This window comes from Pyxicephalus adspersus, chromosome Z (genome assembly GCF_032062135.1).
Source record: "Pyxicephalus adspersus chromosome Z, UCB_Pads_2.0, whole genome shotgun sequence".
NCBI classification, from domain to species: domain Eukaryota; kingdom Metazoa; phylum Chordata; class Amphibia; order Anura; family Pyxicephalidae; genus Pyxicephalus; species Pyxicephalus adspersus.
Window position 1 is genome coordinate 51,798,878 of NC_092871.1, and position 15,845 is coordinate 51,814,722.

The 15,845-nt window shown below is 38.6% G+C and overlaps 1 protein-coding gene across 2 annotated transcripts; it reads left to right on the plus strand.

The window, feature by feature from the left end:
* Positions 1-2,021: 2,021 nt before the first annotated feature.
* On the plus strand, positions 2,022-15,843 carry LOC140344233 (uncharacterized). 2 transcript variants are annotated; one of them, XM_072431243.1, is made up of 7 exons: positions 2,022-2,137; positions 5,162-5,330; positions 6,193-6,296; positions 7,349-7,508; positions 8,129-8,221; positions 14,833-14,939; positions 15,686-15,843. In XM_072431243.1, the coding sequence occupies exons 2-7, from the start codon at positions 5,162-5,164 to the stop codon at positions 15,761-15,763; spliced, it is 711 nt and encodes a 236-aa protein (XP_072287344.1). In that variant the 5' UTR covers positions 2,022-2,137; the 3' UTR covers positions 15,764-15,843. The 2 variants fall into 2 exon arrangements, with proteins under 2 accessions (XP_072287344.1, XP_072287345.1); XM_072431244.1 differs by lacking the exon at positions 14,833-14,939.
* The last annotated feature ends 2 nt before the right edge of the window (positions 15,844-15,845 follow it).

The following is a 15,845-nucleotide window of genomic DNA, read 5'->3' on the forward strand; positions in this document are numbered from 1 at the left end:
TGTTTCGGCTATTCGCGTTATAAGATCTGTGTGCCAGGACAGACATGCAATGATTTTTTAATTAGAAATATTGTCATATTGCATGTATGCAGGCTCAGACGGGCTCGACAAAGGGCCAGAAAATCTTTCTGGTGGCCCCTGATTAGTAGGTTGTCAAAGCCAAGTCACTCCCTCTACGCCCATGGCTCATGACATTTCACTGAGCCCCAGCTGACATCACTGATGCTCGGTTGCAGTACCAATGTAGGTCTTACTATGACTGCATTATGTTTATATATGAAAAAAAAAACCTTTCTGCCCGCCTTCTTCTTTGTTCCTTTCTCTTAGCGAATTCTGTAAGCATTAGAGATGATTAGAAATGTAAATGTTCAGGAATTGGGACTAATCTGAGGTCTAATGGTGCATGAGCTAGGACTTATCTGTGGACTGACAGTGCAGAAATTATGTCTAGTGCTTGCAAACTGACACACAAAATTGTATAAGTTGATGGCCTCCTGTGTTATTTTCATCAGTCAGGTTATTTTTGGCAAATACACCCCATGGAAAAAATCCTAGGTTGGAGTCCCAGACTCACACCAAGTGAAGAAAACTTTCCAAGTCTGATAGAGGACCATGTGGGTATTGCACACTAAGTTCCAGCATTGGGTGACCTGTGCATATGATCGCCTGCACTTCCAGGTTTTACCAGGAGTGCTGCACCCTCAGCTAATCGAAAGACAGCTTGCCTGATTGGTCTGAGCATTTAAAGATGGAGCAGCACGTGACTTGGTGTTAGAGAAACTCTAGTGCTAATTCTCTGCTGGCATACCCTAGTGACACAGTTTAACTCCATTGACATTGTGTGATCCCTTGTACTTTCAGTACAATACGTCTGACATCCTGTTACTTTGCTTTTGGCTGCCTGTCCTCATTGTGTCAGAGGGCCACAACCTTGGACTGGATTTCAATGAAGTTCCATCAACCCTTGTTGGGTATTCTGGTGAAAAGTGGCAGCTCCTTAGACTCTATCTTGCCCACACTGTCAGCGCCCTCATTACAATTTAGCCGGTAGCCAGAGGGTAGTAGACTACCCAGCATAAAATATTATAATTTAAGGGACAGGGTAATATCAAAATCCATAAATCCTAAGGAAAGCACACTTTTGAACTATAAAATACCTTTCATGAAATTCATTAAGAAATATGGGTGTATATGATCACACTTGTTAAAATACTTGCTATGAAATTGAGGAATGTGGGTAAAAGGTAGAGTTATCCTGGGCTAGCCTACAAGTTTTTTTTGTTTTTTTTTTTTTGCCAGCATTCAGTCCTCCTGAAGGTGGCAGCCTAACCCAGTGTCCTGTGTCCCTCCGTACTTTTTTTTTTTACAAGGTTTGTACAAAATTCTTACAAAAGTCCTCCTATATTTTCAAGTGTCAGGGTAACCAAAACTTATATTTCATTGTTTGGTGATTTAAAAAAAAAAGAATGATAAATAAACTTCCTAACAGTTTTTTTCTGTCTCAGTGATCCCATTGATGGGATCTCTGCTGAATTTAGGGGTCTCTGCACATTTGTGGTTATCATGAGAAGCCTGCACCTGGCGTTCATATTGTGTGTTAACAGAATGAACTAGAACACACAAAAGGTGGAATGGACTTACAGCAGGGCAATCACAATGTTGATTTAGCCAACACATATACCAAGTGTACAAGACTCCGTGTGTGGAAACATTTTACTGTTTGATAGGTGATGGTGTAGGGAGGAGGATTTATAGTATCAGAATCTCCATGACACTGGTTGCATTTCATCTGTTGTACCTGTCTTCTGCGTTATGGGTTTCAAAGCAAACAGGTGATTTTATAAAGCACAAAAAGCTTTTTTTGCACAGCTAAGATCCAGTAATGTTGGCCTATGGCTGTTTTTCATACTAGAATTTAGAGACAGGACAAACAGGACTGTCAAGTGCTAATATTTTTTTTTGTCAGTCCAGGCCATGCTTTATTATTACATCAACTATAGTTATGACATATCTGGTGGGAGGTTCCTGCCTTTTGTCATATTATAGTCTTCTTTCACTTTCAGAGGCCTCCAGGAAGTTGTGTAGTGAATGAAGAAGGCAGATTGAAAAATCAAAGATTGTAGTTTAAATCATTAAGGTAAGAAACTAGACAGGACACAAGGGACGCCTGACAGTGGGCACTAAAGAGGGACTACTGACATATCCTTCTCAGGTTTGATGCAAGTTTTAGTCTAGTAGATTCCGATTGCAAAAATCATTGTTCTGTGGCATAGGCAGAAGCAAAGATTTATCTGCAATCTTCTTCAGGAAACATTTGTAGATTTAACATACCTCCCAACCTTTGAAGATAGGGAAGAGGGATCCTTGTTTAGTTCAATGTATATAAGTAAATGACAAACCCCTGCCATACCCTTATTTCTCAGAACATAAAAAAATACAGCAAGCAAAAAATATTTGGTGAAACTGAAAGTGCTTTTTCACAACAATGTTTCCTATTGGCTGGTTCTATACTGACGGTTTTAAAACGCATGTGAATGTTCCTACCAGGTTTATACCGGTAGTAGTTTTTATGCACTTTTACAAGTGTTTTAAACCTTTTCTTTAAAACGCTAAAAAACTTAAAAAAGCCACGTTGAACCGCGATTTTACATTGGCGTTTATAAAAGCTTTACTTTTAACCCTTTCAGTGAATGAGTACTCTTCCCTGAAAGGGGTAAAAATATGTGTAAAAAAAAATAAAAAATAAGACAGACTTTAATGGTAAAGTATTTTATTGAATGTGAGTGCTTTGTGTAGCTTAGTGCTCCGTGATTGGCTGAGGAAAGGGAAATCCTGATGACGGGCCAAGCATCATCAGGATTTCCCTTTCCTCAGCCAATCACGGAGCGGAGCAATCAGCAGAGGTCTGCTATGCTGACAGCTTCAAGAACACATACTACAGTTCTGCTAGGGCTGCGGGAGCAATCAGGAGAGCAGAGCTGCCAGTATAGCAGAGCCCTGCCAGATGCTCCGAGTCTCAATGACTCATCCTGTCATTGTGGGATCTGTAAAAAAAAGTTTAAGTTACACAAAACACACACATTCAATAAAATACTTTAACATTAAAGCCTTGTCCTGTATTTTTTTTCACATAATTTTAAACATTAAAGGGAATGAGTAAAGGGTTTATGTACCCCTGTACTCATTCCCCAGGGTGAGGTGGTGGAGATCTGGGAGTCTTCCTATTAAAGGGGGCTTCCAGATTCCAAAGTCCTGCTTAAAACGCCTATAAAAGCCCCCATTGTTTTCAATAGAAGCTTTCATAAAAAAGCTTAAGAACAGTTTTAAAAGCCTCTATTGAATTCAAATGGGAGCGTTTTCAATCGTTTTCCCGTGTTTACCCTGCGTTTTAATTTTAAAACGTTTCAAGGAACGTTCTTTATACCGTTCAAAAACGTGCCTCAAGGAAACGTCCTGGTGTAGATTAGCCTATTGGAATGCATGGGAATTTCAAACATGGGCTTTTAAAGCCTCAGGTTAAATGCTGTGGAAAACATCTGTGTAGACTAAGCCTTAGAGCAGCTTTTTTAATAAAAAAAAATGGAATATTTCAAAGTCTGAGAGTCTGATAAATGTTTGATTCAAAATAACATTTTGTAATAATTTATTTTATATATATATATATATATATATATATATATATTTATTTTTATTTTTTGTTTTGTTTTGGTTTTTTTTTCGTAGAAAAGTATATGCCCATCCAAAAAATGAATACGTATGAAACAGGGGACTGTCTTCAAATTGGGGACAGTTGTAATGTATTTATTAACACAGTGCTTACTTATCTGAAATTCAACCCTTGTAGAAATACAGTCTCACATGAGGGGTGTGCTTCTTATTTACAGGCTAAGGTGACAGGCTTCCACCCCTTTAACAATGACAGCTAATCTTACATTAAAATTTGCTGTTAGATTTTAAAGGGTGTCTGTGTCCATACAGAGTAGATTTTTCCTTTTGCCCTGTTCCTTTATGAGGACATATACAGTAATAAAATACTATAACAAGTTCTAAGCTTTTTTTACTCTTATTACAAAATGTGTTTGTACGGTGACATGAGCCCCCTCAGGTATATATATACACACACACACACACACACCCTGTCTATCCCAACTTGCACACCCTTATTTTGTGCTAGATACTCTCCAATACCTTATTTTTTCTTTATACAAAAAAGTCCCCAATAATTCAGAATTGGAATAAATTCACAATGGTATGCTCCCATTTAACAGCCCTGGAACTTGGCCAATTGCTGCCCAGGGTGAAATTTCTAAGGTGCTGGAAGTATAACTGGAGACCAAAATAGAATAGATTTTGCCAAATCTAAGTCTCTGGCTTGGTCTCCATTGCTTCTGGAAGGCTTCTACACAGGGATGAACATAGAGAGGTTCAAAACGTACTGCATGAGTAGCCCCAGAACCTCCACAGCCAACAGGTGACCACTTTCAACTAAGTCTACCACTGCCTACCATTGGATAAACACATGTATAAAGCAGTTCAATTATGGCAATTTAAAATGCACTATCCATTGAAAGCAAATGGGCAGTCTCAACAGATTAATTTGCTTTGCTTTAAACTCCACATGCCACTTTGAATTTGACACAAAGCAAATCAGACCGACGCATCTATAGAGAATGCACATTGCATTTTAATGATTTTCAAAGCATGACACATATTTGGTGCATCACTGCCTGGAGCCTGTAGAGACTAAGCCTAAAGACTCAGTAGCTTGAGGCCACCTCAGGTTAAAAAATAGCATTAGTAAAGCTGTTTTCAAAACTTTGTTTTGTGACTCCAAGCTAGATAACTAAACAACTGACTCCAATGACCACCATGCTTACTAAAAGGGTGAATGACGTGGGGGTGCCTCCAGTTCACCCTCCCCTCCCTCTCTACAGAACAGAGTAAAGCTGTATGAATAATTCCCATTTGTTGGAAACAACTACAATTGCTGCCAACAATTATAAAACCATTGTATGGACCTTACGTTTCACTGCTGCAAGAGTGCATATTACAAGGTAAAAGGTGTAGGAAGGGCAGGTCTGACTACACTGGATTTCATTCATACAATACAGATTAAATATAAAGCTGAGATTGTTCAGTGATGCTATTTTGATTGGGGCAGATGGATCCGGTGGAGGATGATGAAAATTACCATGGTCAATATCAAGGGATTGCCACAGAAAATGATGTAACACAAAGCATCATGATGGACTACCCAAGAAGCCTGCATACCTTGGGGCCTATGGAACTGAGCTGTTCACCTGATTTCCAGTTTTCCTACTCTCAATGGGGTAAAGTCTGCTTCTCTGAAATGTAAATATATTGTCTGTGTATATATTTGTTTAAAAATATTTACGTTGCCTAATATTTCTCAACCAGGGCTCCTCCAGAGGTTGCTAGGGGTTCCTTGGGCAATTTGGACCTCTCAGGTCACTTAGTGACACCAATGATCTTTTTGTCTATCTGTAAGGGTGACCTTCTTCCTGCTGACCACCACACTAGTGTACTGTGAGCTGCGGATATAGTAATTATAGCAGGGCTTCCCTAGGACCTGAAAGTTATTTCAAGGGTTTCCCAATGTTAAAAAGGTCAAGAACGGCTGTTCTAGTCAAACAGATCATTAGTGTGAGGCCATTACAAAACATTCTTGTTTTTGCAGTTTTGTGATTGGATAAACACTGGATGAATCCTTAAGGCATGCCCCCACATTAGCCTTTGTAAAACTGTGTAAAGAGTGTTTGGGGTATGTAAACCTTTTTTTCCCTTTTTTCTTTTGCTGCCTGCATCCTATTTGTAGAGTTTTACACTTTTTAAGTGAAGCATAGTCAGCAGCAAAAACACATTTATTAGGTAATGTGAAACAGCATCAGAAAAACCCTCTCATTCCTGATCCGTACATTGTTTGTAATGGAAGTTGATGTAAAACACTCCATTTGGAAGTAACTCACTTGCGTTTAGGCTTTGTGGGAGAGAAAGAGAGGCAAACAATGGGGAATATTGAAGTTTTCAGCAAATACTGCAAGTTGAAGGTTACATGCTCCAATGCCTAAAATTCGCACAAGATAGATATGGTCTTTAGCAATTATATGGTCTATGTTATGTTTATTTCACCAAGGGAAGTACATAAAGCATTTTTGCCTCTTTTTTTTAAAGATTTTCAATGGTCCCAGGAGGTCCTTGAGGCCATTGGCAAGCTCCCAGATTTTACACCCAATCAAAATGCAGACCTGAACTCAGTAGTCAATTTTTTCTTTCAGGTAAGTAACTCTTCTCCTAATTCTCATCTAATTAAAAGTTTATTTTCTGATTGCAGTCATGGGTCTGGCATAACAGCTAAGCTCATGCTTCCTGGCCATTGGGGAGCTCTGGGTGTAACTATGCAAGGGGGGTATGAAGAGGGACCACTGCTTCCACACAGGGAGTAACTGTACCACTCTGCAGGTGCTGTCAAGGATCAGGCTTTTAAGCTGCTTTAGAAGTTTTATGAACTGTAACACATTTATCTCCTTTTGTTTTGATGCGCATGGAATGTATTTAGCAAAATTAGGCTGAATTGGACTCTAAAGTAAACCTTTCCATAAAGGAATAAAACCGCTCCTTTTGCTGGTACATACATACCTATTATACCGACTCTCTGGTTTCAGTACTTTGAGTCGCTGATGTAGAAAAATATCAGGAAATTCAGAGTAAGCCTTTTACATTAGGAAAAAACAAATATTCAATGCACATTGATTTGTTTAACCTTTATATTTTATTTTTTTCACTGCTATTTTCCTTCCACTTCCTGTTTCAATAACCACTGTAAGCTTTGCTAGAATATTTTTTCTACAAAATCAATATGTTCAAAAGAATGAAAAAATATAAAAAACACTTAAAAACTTGTGAAAAAAGTATGAGAATCCAAATTTATTTATTTGGCTTTTGAATATAATTGTTGTTAACCCCTGCAGCCTAGTATTATAAATCCTTATTATAATTTTTTTCAGTGTAATAACTATTGTTGGGATCAATGGATACCAAACTTGATAGAGTGATAATTGGTATTTATTTTGACTATGCCGGACTTATTAATATTGTTGTACCAACAACTAGAATAGGGCTTAATACACACTGGTTGAATTTTTTCTAATGTGATTTCTGATTCAATAAAATTATCAGATCTAAAGGTAAATTAGCAACTGCCCTATCAATATATACATTGTATCATGTGTACAAATGATTGATCAAACAGGACTGCAGTTTTAAACATTTTTTTAACTTTCTACTGCATGTTGCTAGTAGTACTTTTGAATTACACATTTCCCTGCAGGATAGCAAGCCGGTGTCTGTCAAAGATTACCTTGAGGTCTTCCATAAAGTGCCAGAAAATTTAAAAAAGTTGCGAAATCTTACCAAACTGCTGAAGAGTCTGGGTAGAGAAGATGTGGTGAAAGCCATGCATCTACAGAATAAAGCCATTCGCTGGCTGGGTAAGAGCAATACATCAGAAAAAAAAAAAAATCATGAGAAGGCCTAATGAACACTCTGACTTGTGTGCTGCATTCCTGGCAGTGATGCTAAACCTATTAAAATTACCATATATAGAGAAATATTTCCTGACTTTACTAAAATTATTTTTTTTTGAGTGACAAATCCTCAACTCCCTTATAATTTAGTTGTTAGAGGCGTCATTGCCCAGCTAGTTTCTTCCTTGGTTTTACTTGAAGATATGTTGGCCGATTCAGTCAACCAATCCCAACCCCATCTTGACCACAGCTTTGACTCCTCAGAACCCTATACTGCCTAACCAACAAATGATTCTGAAGTGAAAACATACACTGTAGGCTAGCTGCAGATGTAGCACAATTCAACTAGTTTATAAGATCTGTGTTACAGATAAGGCAGGCCAAGCATTCTAGGATAAAAAAATGGTACCTGCATGTGATCAGGTGATTTGGAATGATTGAATGATGGAAGTATTTACATCAAGTGCAGTTGTGTTTTTTGATTTTTAAGTTTACAACCTGCATGACAAGATATGAACTGCAGAAGAGATCAATAAAAGTGCAGGGCTGGATAACAGTTTTATTTATTGCTCATATGTTTTCAGGTCCAGTTTTACAAGAAGAGATGCTAATAAGTGACATTGCCCCATCTCTGTGGGTGCAACTGACAACAGCGCTCAGCACTCCTCATCAACAAGGTGAGATACAAGAATGTAAAGGAAGTGCAAATGCACTGAAATGCAAAAACTGTCATTGGTTACTTGCTTTTGAAAAAGCAAGCTTCCTTGAAACTTATTTGGTTCTACTTTTATATTACTCTGACCTAGAACAAGTATACAGACCAAAAAAGAAAAGTAAAAATTCCTTATCAATGTATTTGTTTTGAGATAGCAACAGTGGTTTATCCAGTGGCTTTACTATTTTATTCATCACCGGTCTGGAACAAGTATGTAGACCTGGAAAGTTTTATCTGCATATTTTTTGTGGGTTAGTAACATAGAAAGTACTGAAGCCAGTGAAGCAGTAGTGGAGCTGAAAAGGCAGAGCACAAAAATACTTTAAAGTGAATTTGATGCTTAAGTAAAGCTCAATAAAAAAATCTTTGTAGGTCACTACTGCATCTTGTATACACTGTGTGTGTATAAAGTGAAAGTACTGAGTATATATCATAATTTTTATGCATATATTTTACCTTCAAGTTGTATTATATACCTTGAATGCTTATTGGATTTAAGCATATCAGGTGATGTGTTTTTGTGTAATGAAGGAGGGTGTGCCCTAAGAGGATCATCACGCTATAACAAGGTGTGCATAATTTTTAGGCAGATCCTTTTCTTCTGGAAAGTGGGCTAAAAAAAGGAAAAATTATGAAAATGTATTCCCTACCAACATTTTCCTTTGCCGATAAGCTCCTTGTCAGCACATGACAGGGATTAATCTGTCGTATGCTGAAATAGGGCCTATCAGGAAAGGAAAATTACAGTAAGCAATATATTTTCCTGCTTCCCAACTGGCTCTATGTCATCACATGATGGGTTAATCTCTTTCCACTCCCACTCTAAGGACCTAACCATATACATTAAAGGCGCTCCATAACTTGGTGTTCAGTAACTAGCCCTCCTCCAAAAATAGGGGTCGGTATATATGTGCCAACATGGAGCTTATCAGGAAATGAAAATTATGGTAAGTAATACATTTTCTTTTTTCCCTAACAACTCTGTGTCAGCATACAATGGGAAATACCTAGCACACCCAGGTAGGGAAGTTCAAAAACTCTTAATGCTCACAATGAAACCTTTTCTGACCAAAACTAACACCAGGTAAGGCTGCCAGTTCAATGCAGTAATGACAATGTGTGAGCAGGAGACTAGGTTGCCGCTTTACAGTAGGTGTCCAGCGACACTTCAAAAGCTTCTGCACTGGAAGAGGACAATCATTTCACCTGAAAAACTGCAGATGGTTTGGACAATCCAGGAGGCACCAAGGCCTTTGGCAGCCCTCTGGGGGAAAAAGGTGTTCTGAATGACATACACAGTAGATGGTAAGGCATTTAGGTATTCTTGCAGAGTACCGCTGATGTAAACTGTGCTGGTCCATTGACATACACTGGAAGATTGTGGAGAGCACAGTGTCCTGAAAGGTTGGTGTAACCTTTGTGCTAAGGCCAAGCATGGGCGACATACCTGCCTTGTTTGGTAACAAGGGTGGTAGAAGGCTCTTAAGCAGCACTCCTCTTCTGGCCGCAAAATCAGCCACAAAAAAGGCTGCCTTCAGCAACGGCAGGCCTAGTGAGATCCTGACGCTGGTCTGATTGCGTCAGATACGAGCAAAATCAAGTATAAGATAGGTCCCCTACCAGCGATCTAGTTTCCTGGGGGATTTAATTATCTGCAGTTGACATAAGAAATTTAATGAATTAAGGTGTTGAGTGACCAACAGAAACCAGTAAATAACCTTTCCACAAGCTGGTCCCACGTTGTCCTGGAACACTTCTACCTACTGATGCCCCGGAAGGTCGAAAAATTTTACATATAAGGGTTGTCTACTCTTATGTAAAGTAAAAGTGTACTTGGCTTCCAGTATCTCCCATTTAGAGAAACCTACACTTTTTTTTTATTTTGTGCTTTAATTCTTTTTAGCACATGATTTTTAGTCCCTTGTTATTGGACAGAAGCTGGAAATAAAAGTGAACACACCGCCTGGCTATGCTTACCCCTGCACAGCACTGGAATGTAATAATTATCCAATTCACAGCACAAAGATGACCATTTCAATGCACAGTATTGCAGGGTACTCATGCCCAAGTTTCTGCCATCACATTGCATAGTAAAACTAAACAACTATAGCTTGAATGTAGGCAACCAAACAAGGGGTCCAAACTCACAATGTAATACCACACCTGAATACTGTTGTATGTCTGCACACAGTGCTCTTACGGCAAGTCTGATCCTTAGAGTAAAAAGTATTTGTTCACATATTGTGTCTGTGGCTTCACATACAAGAATCCTATGGCATACATAAAAGATATAAAAACTTTTTTGAGGTGTCTTACCAGCATACCAATTGGGCAGATTCCAGGATTCACGTTATGATCCAAACATATAGAGAGATACCATACCTCTGAGCTACAAATAGAGCATGTGAAGATTTGTTGCTTAAATTTATCAGCACAATACCATGCCCAGAGCAATCAGCTGCAGGGCTCCCCTCCAAGGTGACCTTTAGCAACCATACAGGAGGGACATCATCTGGACTGTGGACAGCCAGAAATGTAGGTGGCTACACCAGTGCTGATAGCACACAGGAGGAAATAAAAGGAGCACTAGGGCATGGACTGCCTTGAATTTATCTACTTAAGTCCTGGTAATGTGTGCTCACATGGAATGGTGGAAACAGGAAAATGTATTACTTACCATAATTTTCCTTTCCTGATAAGCTCCATGTCAACAAACAATGGGTAAATCCCAGTCATGTGCTGACATTAGCAGTCAGGAAAAAGAGATTTAACTGACTCTGAAAAGTCAAAAATAATAAAAAGTCTTTCAGATTGATGCAGCACTCTTGAAACTGCTAAGGTATTGGGGTGTGATTATAGAACCATCAAATGTATTGTTGCAAATAGTAAACAGGGTCACTAAGAAACATGTTGAGAAAAAAAGACGCAAATTATTTATCAAAGTTTTGAGAAGAATCAAATGTGAACTTACCACAAACCCATTATCCTCCAGTAATGTCATACTGCAGAACTGCAACCTATGTGGAATGGCCTTAAGTACAAGATGTTCAGTGCTCAGAGACATGGCCAAGGTAAGGAAGGCTAGATCAGTAATGGGCACAGAGCTCTACTTTGACTCAGATGCCAGCAAGGTTGAGGTGGGGTACTGGTATTGGCTGGTATTATTAAAAATGAGCTAGCTGGACATTTTAGGGTTGAAAATAGACTCAACTCCCCAACCTACTGCCAGTTTTGGAAGACACTTTCTTCAAGCACTGGTACAGGAAAAAGTCTGCATCTTTCAAGAAGACCTTTTATGCAGGACAATGCTCCATCACATGCATGGAAGTACTCCACTGTGTTACTAGCCAATAAAGGACTTAATGAAAGAATAATGACATGGCCCCCTTCGTCACCTGTCCAAAACCCTTTTGGGAACTTGTCGGTCCTTTTTAACCTTCCTAGCGGTAACCTTGAGTGTGACTCGGGGTAAAAAAAAAGTTACTGAAAGCGTTAACCCCAAGTCACACTCGGGGGTAGGTAAACCTATGGGAAGGTTAGTAAATACAGCGCTTACCTGATCCGCCGGCGTCCCGCAACATCCATCGCCGCGATTCTTCCTCCGACCGGCTTTTGCACCCAATGAGTCACCGGGGAGTTCCTGGTGACGTTGGTGAGTGTGTACGTTGCCGGCGGGGCGGGCAATTCAAAATTCGTTTGTATTGCATTCAATACAAAATAACTGTATTGAATGCAATACATTTGATTTATGTGCGTAAAAGCAGTACATTGTTTTCAAGAACATTTATTTTACAGTATCATATAATAGTATGAGTATAATATGTATTTTTTTTTTTTTTAAATGAAAAAAAAAATATATTTTTTTTATTATATAGATTTTTTAATTTATTCAATTTATTGTTTTTACATAATTTTGTGTTTCAAACTTTATTATACTCATACTATTATATTGTACTGTAAAAAAAATTTTCATGAAAACCAATGTACTGCTTTTAGACATATAAAACCGGAAAGAAATGAACCGATAGGGAGGTTAAATGGGGAATTATGGGGAAGGAAAATACTACACCTCTCTGAACAGTGGGAGGCTGTGGTTGCTACTGCATAAAAAGTTGATCATCAACAGATCAACAAACTGACAGACTTCATGAATGTAAGGCTTGTGACTGTTACTGAAAAGAAGGGTGGCTATATTGGTCACAATTTTTTTTTAAATGTCAGAAATGTTTATATGCAAATTTTGAGTTGTTTGTTTATAATTCTCACACATACCCTCAGACCTGTCAACAGAGTAAAGGGTGGTGTGGGTCCCATTCTCTCCCACAACTGTACATAGAGTTTTTTCTACCCCACCCTCTCTGATTTTCTCCTCTTTTGAAGTCCATTCTGTGCATCTTTTCAGCCTCCTAACCCTCTTTGTCGCTGTTGTCTACCACCCCGTCCCCCCCCGACCCAGTATCACAATTTGTGGATAACTTTGCCTCTTGGCTCCCACATATTCTTTACCTTGACCTGCCCACCCTCATCCTTGGTAACTTTATTGTTGCAGTGGATGACACCAACTATCTTTCCTCAGCCAAACTGCTCTCCATTACCTCCTCATTTGGACTCACACAGAACATAAACGGCCCCACACACATTGCCAGACACAATTTAGACCTGGTATTCTCCAAACTCTGCAACCTCACTCACCTTGACAACTCACCATTACCCCTTTCTGATCACAACCTTATCACCTTCACCCTATCTAATTCTTGACTTGTCCTCCTCAGTCCTGGAAAAGGTTTCATGCTGCCTGTCAGCTCTTCTTGCATGGCTGACAGATTTCTAAAACTCAACCTGGATAAAACAGAACTGATCATCCCCCCGCCCTCACATTCCAAATCTCTGCCTGATATATTTCTAACTGTTAATACCGTCATTCATCCCTCCCCTCAGGAACCTTCCAAATTGCCCTCTCCTTTACCCCCCATATTTATAACATTTTCAGGTCCTGACACTTTCACCTGCACAACATCTACAAAATCCACCCCTACCTGTCCCCAGAGACCACCAAACTCCTTGTACATGCTCTTATCATCTGTCATTTGGACTATTGTAACCTCCTCCTCTCCGATATTCCACTAACCCAACTCTACAATCGTTTATGAATGCTGCAGCCAGACTAATCCATTCTTCCCACTGCTCTTCTTCTGCTTCATCTCTTTGTAGTTCACATTATTGACTTCCATTTCATCTGAGAATCAAATTCAAGCTCCTTTGCTTTGCCCACAGTTCTTGTCCACCTACCTTTCTAACCTGGTAGAAAAATACTCCCCAAGCCACTCTCTCTTAACCTCCCCAGCAGTAAGCCTGAGTGTGACTCGGGGTAAAAAAAAAACCTGCTGAAAGCAGTAACCCTGCGTTAAAACACTTACCTGGTCCCATCGACGTCCTCCAGTCTTCTGCCATCCTCTGGCCGTGTCCTCTTCTTCGATCTGTCCCCCGGAGAGTGCGCTGACGTTCCCCATGAGTTCACAGTGACGTCGGTGTGTACAGCAGTCGCTAGGAGCGTGGCAGGAATTTCTAATTACTTTGTATTGCATTCAATACAAAATAACTGTATTGAATGCAATACACTGGATTTATGTCTAAAATCGGTACATAGCGATAATTTATAAATTTTGATTTTTTTAATTTATTATTTTGACATGATTTTGTGTTTTAAACTTTATTATACTCATACTAATATATTATACTGTAAAATAAATTTTCATGAAAGACAATGTACCGCTTTTAGACATAAAATACAGACAGAAATGAACCGCCCAGAAGGTTAAAACCCATCCCTTCAAACTTGCCTACACGTCTTCTTCTGTCTTCTAAAACTCTAACTACTTCCCACTATTTCATATCGCCCTCCTATTGTGTGCTACTTCTCCCATCTAATAGATTGTAAGCTCTTCGGGGCAGGGTCCTCTCCTCCTCCTGTGTCACTGTCATTTGCAACCCCTATTTGATGTACAGCACGGAGCTATATAAATCCTGTTTATTATTATTATTATTATTATTATTATTAATAATAATAATCTCTCGTTAACAAGTAAAAATAAACAAGGGAGACAGGAAAATTTTCAGGTCTCAGGTTAATTAACATTTTGGATTGACTGATAGCACTGTAAATGTTACAAATTAAAATTAATCCTCAATGCAAGCTCTGCAGTGCAGTAACATGAATTGCAGCAACATATTTGCATTGCTATTTATTTTTAATGATACCTAACAAAGTAAGGAAATGCACCTGCACTGTATGGCACGGCAACTCACAGCAATATTTACCGTTTGCCAAAATGTGCCTTTTTTCCTTCAAAATGTCACAGCTGTGCAACAAATTGGCCGGGTGGTGATTGGCCCCTATGGGTAAAGATTTTATTGGCATTTTTAAAGCCAAAAGCCTCACAAACAGCCTAATTCATAAATTAATATTTATGAGGGAGCTGTTGCATCTAGTAAGATGACAGAGGTTGATACCAGGCAAATAAGGTATTTATGCTGCTTCAATTTACATTTATTATGATAATGTTCCCTCTAAAGGCTTTGACTGGAGATGGCTAGCAAAGAAGGTAGACATCCAACCTCTATACATTAACTCATGGCAACAGAAAGACAATCCAGCGGATCAGGTGCTCACAAGTTGGAGGGTAAGACAACATTACCGAAAAATAGATATTTTAGTGCGAGTACAACTCTTATAGTGATTAGGAAAATATTTATTTAATTTAAAGAATGGTACAATCTAATTCTAAAAGCCTTTAGATTTACCAGACTATACAGCGTAAAACTGGTCATATATAGGTTGATTTTTTTCATTCCAAAAAGCAGCAGACCATACATTTATTTATTTTATCAACCTTGGTTGATAAGGTTGGAAAATTCTGTCAATTAAAAAAGTCCTCTCCGTCAATTTCTGTTATAATATTTGGTAATTCAGTGAATGTTTGAGAAAATAGAGATTTATTTGCATTTTGTTAGATTACAAAGAATTGATACTAATAAAATTGGCTGCGGATGCATGGATGTTCGATTTTCAAATCATGATCTAATATAGCTTAGGAGGTCACCCAGACTACCCATTAAATTATTAGAAGCCAACTTGTAACATACAAATAGAGCAGAGTCTGTGGGGGAACATCAACAGCGGATGATGTTTTTGTTATTTTTTCCCATACAAGTAAAAGCTTACAGTTTGGCTGTAATGGGGAATAAAAAGCTTTCTTTTTTATAATAGAGTGCAGAAGAGTTCAAACATCCTGATGTTAATATTGCTTTCATATTTAAGAGATTACCCTCATTTGCCTTCTCCAGTCTGTGAGTTACATTTTATTATTTTAAGGTGTGAGTTACATTTTATTGTTCATTCGTGTTGTTTTACAACCATTCTATGCAGGTGAAGAAAGAAGCTACCATTGGGCGGCTGTTTGATCTACTGCTAGAACAACGGGAGGATCTGGCAGCAATGCTATGACAGCCATTGTCTGTATGGACTGCACCATTATTAGCATGTCGTAAATAGTATCAATAAAAAAAAAAAAAAAAAAAAAAGAATA

Bases quoted from the DNA above. Each gene is read 5' to 3' on its own strand.
- LOC140344233 (XM_072431243.1), top strand. From the start codon at position 5,162: ATGGATCCGGTGGAGGATGATGAAAATTACCATGGTCAATATCAAGGG. The intron at 5,331-6,192 runs GTAAAGTCTGCT...TTTTTTTTAAAG, and splicing joins GTTTTCCTACTCTCAATGGG to ATTTTCAATGGTCCCAGGAG. The intron at 8,222-14,832 runs GTGAGATACAAG...TTCCCTCTAAAG, and splicing joins CAGCACTCCTCATCAACAAG to GCTTTGACTGGAGATGGCTA.